Raw genomic sequence first — 8,254 nt, forward strand, 5'->3', positions numbered from 1 at the left:
TTTGTCAGGGGGCCACAGCATCCATGTTTTCCAGAAATAATTTCAACACAATGGAAAACTAAAACAGAGACCTTTGCACACTGTTTTCTTCATTCTGTCTCAGTGCACCTCTGCACTGTGTTTTTAAAGTACACAACTCAAATTTCAATTTGTCTGACTACAGAACTTTGACTCAGTCTGTTTTAAATGAGCTTTTGCCTAGAGAAGATGTTAGCATTTCTGCATCATGGACACACAGCTTCACATTTGCACAACAGAGCTTTAGCCAGCATTAGTGGATGGCATGGTGAACTGTGTTCACAGACAGTGGTTTCTGGAAGTGATCATAAGCCTTTTCAATAATTTCCAGAGATTTCTTCAGATTTTTCTCAGTTTAAACATTTGATATGTTTTCTGTGTTCAATTGTGAAATAAAATACAACTTTATGACATTGGTAAATCGTTGCATTCTGTTTTTATTTTTGTTTTACACTGCGTCCCAACTTTTTCAGAATTGGATTTGTATAAACACTTTGGTCTGATTGCCTGCTTGTCTTTCTGTGCGTGCATCTGCTTGCGCGGGTGTGTGTAGGTGTCTGACCTTTGAGGATGACCTCCAGTTCATCTCGTAAGATGTCAAAGGTGCTGTATCTAGAGGTGGTCTCAGGGATGATGTTCTTTTTAAGCCACCCTCCACAGGCATACTGGTAGAAGTTGTCACAGGGGTCCACGTTAGCGTCCATGTTCTCAATGAGACGAGACGCTGCATGGACAGAGAGGAAACAAACTCCATGAAATGAAGGAATACAGAAATAAGCAAGCCATTGTTTAAGGATATACAGTTTAAGTAAAAATAACCAACAAATATATGACAGTGAATATGCAACCTATAATTTGTATTCAAAAGTGTGTATAGTGCTGTATAGTTTGTTCAACAAGTGCAAGTCAGTGAAACCTACCATTGCACTATTTAATAATAGAATATTTGGACAAATGTATTGACAGCAAAAAGCTAACAAACTGCAGGCTACACTAAAGGGACTTATTTGAGTATTACTGATGTGAACACATTTCTGTTTAATAACTAAAACCATTGTTAACTTAGATTTAATAAAAATAAATGCATTCAAAGCATAAATATTAGGCTGAAAACAGAAAATATACAGTAAATGAAATCCCGTAAATATGTGTTAAGTTAAATAACCAAAAAGTTGAAGCTAATTTTATTGGGTTTCCCCAAAAGCAGATCAACCTGCCCTTCTCCCAGTCATAGATGGCACAAATAGATGGATAACAAGCAGAAAAATAGGTCAGAGACTAACACAGATCAAATTTTGTTTCATAAATAACTGTCAGCTGAACTGATATTCTCCTTGAACAAATGTCCATTCTTAATCACTGCAATTTAGGTGGATAATGGCAGATGGCAACTTGAAGTTCCAGTTAACATGGTATAGTAGCCAGCGTTTCCATTTTTATGTGGCTTGAAATAATGTGATATAACACATTGATAAGTGATCTGTGAAAATCTTTCCATGTTTTCAGTTGTTATATAAAGCTAAAGATATGAGCTGTCTGAGGCATTATAAATGGTTGACGGCATCTTTTCACATACGATTCAGCAAGACAGTGAAAATAACTTCAAAACACTGAAATGCTGAAACTTCACAGAGAACATTGACTAAGCAGAACGAAGGCAGGAATTGTTAGGGCTCTTTCTGTAGGTCACTGAATAACCTGTAAAAAGAAAAGAGCATTTGCAATCATGATCTCCCTAAAGCCTGAAATGCTTGCTGTTGCAGTAGCATAATATTCAACAAAAAAAGATACAAAAATACAATTCTCTGGTATAAATGTAACATTTGCAGCAATGCAAAAGGAAAAAAAAGCAGTATAACGACAGTGATTGAGTTCAGCTTAGCACCGGTACTCGAAAGATGTATACTTTTTTTAAACTGCAATTAAATTCCACAAGGCAGCTCAGAGATCTCCTGTGACAAGGCTGTCTGTCAAATTTGACTGAACTGGGACACCAGCTCCCCAAAAATGCATCAGAAATGAATCAGCATCTGTTGCTAGAAACGGGAGGTAGAGTTTTAACCAGTTAATCTTGTATTTCATGTATTTTTCTCTCCTATGAGATGTTTTTAACAATGTGAAAAAATAAATTAATAATGTTTTATGTTAGTATAGATGAAGGGAGAGGCAGGGGTTCTTTTTTTTTTTTTAAGGATAACAACAGAGTTGTTGGGAGCTACTCTTACAATTTTAGTAAAAATGTCATGTTCACTGACAGGAATCATGATAAAAAAAAAAAGAAGAGAGAGAGAAAGATAAGAAAAATTGGTGGTGTGACAACAGCTTTGTGTGATATTCATAAACGTTATGCAAGATTGCTTATTGCTGGAGACGTGGTCAAAGAATATTTACAGTTGAAATAATGAACTCCATAACAAAATCTTAATATGCTGAGAAAAAGAAGTTTCAGCTTTAGACTGTTTGCTTCATCTATACCCGCTTAATGAATTACCAGTTTCTCAGCTTCTGTTTCCTATGAGAATCTGAAGTGACAATTTCTCCAAGTATGTCTGAAATCCCTGGGCTTCATGAGGCAAACTCAGTTTTCCCATCTTCTCCGTCTTCCCTTGAGAAGAATCAAAGCCTGCGGAACGAGCCATTAAAGAGAATGCACAAACAAACACTGCTTACCTGACTGTGTGCAGTCCGCTGTGGTGCAGATTTCATCTACAGAAAATGCAAAACAAATCATTACTCAGTGGGATTTTTGCAGCAATCAGTCATGATGTCATATCCTATTCCTCTTACTCCATTTCCATTTTCTCTCAGTTCCTTTGTTTATTTGTTCTTCTTCTTGCAAATAACATGTGTAACTCTCACTATCAGGAATTATTTAGATGGTAAAGTGTTAATGAAATTCAGTCTGACACAAGAAACAAAGTACTGTACGACCTTAAACAGAATGCTTCGTGAGTTATGTGGAATTGCACATGATGTGCGCACAGCTATGTGCATGAACGGGCACAAACAAGGTACTGAACTTTAATCTTTATGACTTGGTAGTTTACACATTTATGAAGCAAAATGCTATAAAAAGCCTCAAACTTAATTTGATTCCTCTTTCTGTTAGATGATTGTTTTCTAAACCTGCAAATTTTCACATTCCTTTTATTATTATCTAATCTGTACATCTATAAATAAGCTTCCTATTATCACTGTTAATTTATTCCTACATAGCTTGTGCCACATTCCATTAACCCTGGATCTGCAGTGATATATGTGAAACTCCTAATATTATGTAAAATGAGCCTTCTGTCATGTGCAAGTGACAGTTTAATAAATCATAACTCAAATAAAAATAAATCAAGAACATAAAAAAGCACGAAAATTCATGTATATGTTAAAAAACTGACAAATGAAACAAATTTATTTGGCTTCCACTGGCAAAGAAAGGTTTTCTCAGTGTCCTTTTATCATAATTTCTCCAGATTTGAAATAAACATCAAAATATATTTACATATATTCTCATCTGAGGTCAGATTTCGTACAATGGGTGTACAAAGGTGCCAAAAAACACAATGGAAACTTTTTAAAAAAAGGACCTTTAAGAGTGTTTTCTTCATTCTGTCTCAGTGACTGCACTTCTGCACTGTGTTTTTAAAGTACACAGCTCAAGTGTCATCTATCACCTGAACAAAGTGCTGCTCTTCAGCAGGCTTCTTTGTGCTCACCATTAACCATGAACTCAGTTGAAAGCAATTGTCCTTCCATGTACACAGTTTATAGGCAATCTTGAAAAGTTTGGAAAAGTTTGGTTAAGATGAAAAAAAATGCTCAGTAACACTCGGTGGCTGTCAAAAGTATTTTTAATTACTTGATGCATTTGTATTGATAAGGATTTTGTTAGGTGCAGAAAACCTTCATCAACATGAGCCTGACAAAAACTCCAAAAATGTTTGTCCTTTGAGCTACTCAAGGTTTTTGATATTTCTTATTTATCTTTATCAGTCTTCTGTTGTTAGATCACTCACCCGTCTTCTGTGTGGCAAAGAGGATGATGAGGGCAATGATGACAATGAAGAGCAGGGAGACAATAGTAATGAGACCGATCTCCAGGGAGGTCCATCGGAGCTTCTTAGCCGATTTGGGGGTGTTGGTCTCTGTCATTCTTGGCACTCCTTCTTCAACTGCCGCCTGTATCAACTCACCTACGGAGTTTTGACTGAAATGATTAGTCAGCTGAGAGGAAACTAATCAGCAGCTATTCTAATGAGCAACAAATTCTGATTTAGTAAGCAAAAACTTTAAAATGCATATATGCTGACGTTTGTAGTTTGTGTATACTGGTTGCACAAAATAAGTAACTTAATGTTGGCACATTGGGACATTTTTGCAGTTTTGTGGCAAATGTTGCTTTCATTTATTAGAAATGATTCAATAATTTAATATAAAAATAATAATTCAATCTAAATATAACAAAATGAATGGATTCAGATAATAGCAGTGAGCCAAAAATATAAGTACAACTAAAAATTCCAGTCTTTGGGAACCTTAAAGTTTGGGAATTTTTTTTTCTCTTTTTTTTGGACCATGTACTTTTCTAACATGAAAGGTATTAGTTGAATCTTTTTGTTGCTTTCTTAGGCACATGCAGAAAAAAAGGGGGGAAAAAAGTTAAAAGGAGATAAAAGACACGGCAATGTTAGGAAAACAAATGAGGGGTGAAAAAGAAACCGTAAAAACTTTTTTTTTTTTGGAGTGAAAGGTGAAAATAATGGAAGTTCTTACCCTGGTGACTGTACGCTCCCAACAACAAAAAAAAAGGAAAGCAAAAGAAGAAGAAAAAACAAAAACAAAAGAACAAAACGCAAAAACAGAGAAGGAAGCACACACTTCTGAAGAACAGAAAACAAGCAGAACCTTTCCTCTGCTCTTCTCTATGCAGTGTTGTTTTCCTCTCCGGGGCCAAGTGAGAACTTTACAAAGTTCATGAAACAAGTAGTTAAGTCTATCTCTGAAGGCAATTAATCCTTAATCCTTTAACAACGCTGCACAGACATGCACTCATTCAGTGACTGCACACAAACACTCATCCACAGCCATGCTCTCATACACACTACAAGCTATAGTGTCATGAGGTGTCTATGCAGATGGGTGGGTCTTGCCACATGCAGGCTGAGATGAGAGCGCTGCGTGACCAAAGGACAAAGTCTCCTAACTTTCTTTGAACGAACAGACAACTACAGACACACATCATGTCCTGTACTCCCACACACCCCCAATCCACATTTATCAAATGTAACAACAGTCTTGCTGGATGTAAATTCACCTATCAATCCACTTCATGACTAAACAATAACCAGAGGTAAAGTAAACCTCTGAGGTTATGGCTGTTATCCAGCCTGATAAGCCACTATTACACACACCAGGCACAGATCCCCACAGGCAGGGTGCTTTCCCAACTCTACACCGAAACTAAAGCATGTAAGACATCACCAAGATTTACTACAGGGAAGTGGCAACTGGATTTGATTCTACAACTGTAATAAAGGCAAGGGAAAATATGGGGGGAAACAAGTGATTGAAAAGATAAAAAAAAGGAGATGAGACAGTACGATGACACAAGTTGATATGTTAGTCGCAACTTCCTGTCAACCCCTCTCAGACTGCAGGAGGGGGCAGAAACTTTGTCTGCGAGCACACACATCACTGTGACAGCAGTCCCACAGCTCTAATAAAACCATGTGTGCATGTCAGCATTGTAGAGGCTGTATATTATATTCAGCCACGCTTCCTGACACTTTGCATGCCAAGAAGTCGAATGTCTGCAAAATATATTAAAAGGGAAACTGAACATAAAGACGCAGTGAAGGAATGTGCAAAAAGAGTTGAGAGCAAGAGGAAGAAAAGGTGAGAGAAAAACTGAGCAGGACACTGAGAGGTCCTGAGTGACTCCCTAAAAGTGTATTCAGACACGTTTAGCGGAGTCCTATAGGAGCACTAATACTGTCCCACTCGTGTTCTATTTGTCATTATGCTTACTGCTGTGTTTCTGGGGCTACAAATTTAAAGTAAGGTTATTCTCATTTACTCATTAACATTGGATCTGGTTAGGTTAAGGGGACCTGTTAGCAGTGACAGTGATGCTTTTAAAGATGTTTACTCTGTCAGTGTGTGTGACAGAGAACACCTAATCCATGTTAAATGTTGCTACTCCAGTTACAGGATGCAGTCAATATTTTTTTTCTAATGCTGTGGCTCAGAGTGTATTTGAAAAGTATGCACTGCTGTGTCTGTATTTTAAGATTATAGTTTATGAAAGGAGCCACAAAAATCAAAACTCTTTTTTTCCCACTCTGTCTGCCTTTCTTGATATATCTAAAACATAAACAGCCCAAATCTTGTGAGACCACACAAACCCCTTCAAAATTAAACCCATCATTCACTGAGACACCTGAAAACACCCATGTGCCCATATGCACACGCACACATACACAATCGACACAACACTACTTGCAAAGTCACTTTTTTTTTTACAACTTACATATATGTGAGCAATTAATATGTCCAGAGTCTAAATGGGTTTGAATACATGGAGGAATGTGGCCTACTTTAACTGAAAATAACACCTTCTCTGGGATATGATTTTTAGCGCGGGGCCTATAGCTGCACACTGAAGACTAAAATCATCTTTGAGTGAAGAGTCCCTGTGCGCAAAGGTGCTGTGATCTAGATGAAATGAAGTCCACCTCTTAAATTGCTGTCCAAATGGTTTTTGCAAAAGCAGTGTGAATGCAACAGTAAAAATAACTTTTAAAGGGATATAACACCAAACTTACAGCAACACCACCAGTCCCCACACAGCTGGAATACAGTGCACTAGTATCACAGAGAGGTTAGAGGATACCCAGCTGGAACAGTGTTTTCTTGACGCACCAAATGCATCTAAGTTTTAAACTATGGTGGGGGGAAAAATAAGCCTCAGCGCACACACCGTGCTTCGCAACCGAGAAATGCGTGCCAGCTCCTCATCTCCTGTTGCACGTCAGAAACTCCGAGGGGGGTGGCATGATCAACTGGTGCACGCTGCCCCGTGTCACTGAAGCAGCACGGGCGCACAAGCAAAACCGATGCGCGCGCACACACGCGCGCACACTCACACATACGCTCACACACACACACATAGAGGCGCCGACGCACACAGATGGCACAGCTTTACAAGAGCGCTTGGTTTGCGTGAGCGACTTACCAGATATGTCGGGAAATTTACGGTCGATGATATATATGGGCATCACATCCACTGATCAAACATCCATCAAATCCACGGAGGGAACGCGAACTGCTGATCGATCTATTCCAGACGATCTATTTGCTTCACCCGGGATTTCAACAAGACACAAACCGATCCCGCCTCTCTTCTTCTCCTTCTTCTCTTTCCTCTGGCTGTCTATTCTAGGAGTACAAGAACACACAAACGAACACACTCACGCACAGACCCTTCTCTACAACTACCTACTGTACTATACCACATCTACCCAGAGAGGATCGCTGAATTGAAAATGATCCATCAGAGTCTTGCGCAACTGTGTGATCCACACAGGGGAGACCCCATATTTATACAGCCCGTGACATACAGTAAAGCAGTGAAGTAGCCCTCTGAAGTTAGCCGTCCATAGAGTCGTTGCCTCCTCCGCTAGGGCGACGTTTAGAAGTGACCCTGTCAGCTGCACTTGCTACTAGTGGTGCCTAAATAGCCCCAAGGCGCAGATTCAGATGAACAGTGCCATGGACTGATGTGTACCTTATTTCGTATAGCCTACTTATAGAGCTTTTAGTAGCTTTTAAGCCTGAGCAATAATGGCAAAATGTACAGCAAATTCTCTGTTTTTAAGCTACACTATGCTTAATGGGTCTAAAATGCATAATTTGAATTAATAAGGACGAGCAGCTTTTAATGGAAATATTGCCTGCATTGATTTACATATGCAAGAAAAAATGATTTGTAATAATGCAATCGACATGCAGGCAATAGGGACACGTGGATTAGTCTTCTTTTCTTTTCTTTTCGTTTCTTTTTTGTTGTCCCTGGAGGCCTAGACAGTCCTAAAGATGCAAACATAAAACATGTATTCACCACTGATTCACCATTGACCACTTATTGTTGCAGGGTCTTTATCTTAGAATAATAAAGTTCCTTGAGGCGACTGTTGTTCCGAATTTGGCGCTACATAAATAAAATTGTATTGAATTGAACTGA

General features: G+C 38.6%; 1 protein-coding gene across 3 annotated transcripts in view; it reads right to left on the reverse strand.

The window, feature by feature from the left end:
- The window catches only part of LOC146373653 (neprilysin-like), a 33,185-nt gene extending 25,450 nt beyond the window's left edge, over window positions 1-7,735 (reverse strand). Inside the window, exons 1-4 of one of the 3 annotated variants that reach the window (XM_084950884.1) lie at window positions 7,247-7,735; window positions 4,029-4,205; window positions 2,689-2,724; window positions 581-742 (exon numbers count right to left, since the gene is read on the reverse strand). In XM_084950884.1, the coding sequence (XP_084807010.1) occupies window positions 581-742; window positions 2,689-2,724; window positions 4,029-4,205; window positions 7,247-7,289 (418 nt within the window). In that variant the 5' untranslated portion in view covers window positions 7,290-7,735. Of the gene's footprint in view, window positions 1-580; window positions 743-2,509; window positions 2,652-2,688; window positions 2,725-4,028; window positions 4,206-4,785; window positions 7,218-7,246 lie in introns of those variants that run through there. The other 2 variants (XM_084950885.1, XM_084950886.1) reach the window with 2 other exon arrangements.
- Between the last annotated feature and the right edge of the window lie 519 nt (window positions 7,736-8,254).

Source organism: Perissodus microlepis, chromosome 14, assembly GCF_051167445.1.
Source record: "Perissodus microlepis isolate ML-2025 ecotype Zambia chromosome 14, ASM5116744v1, whole genome shotgun sequence".
Classification (NCBI taxonomy): Eukaryota; Metazoa; Chordata; class Actinopteri; order Cichliformes; family Cichlidae; genus Perissodus; species Perissodus microlepis.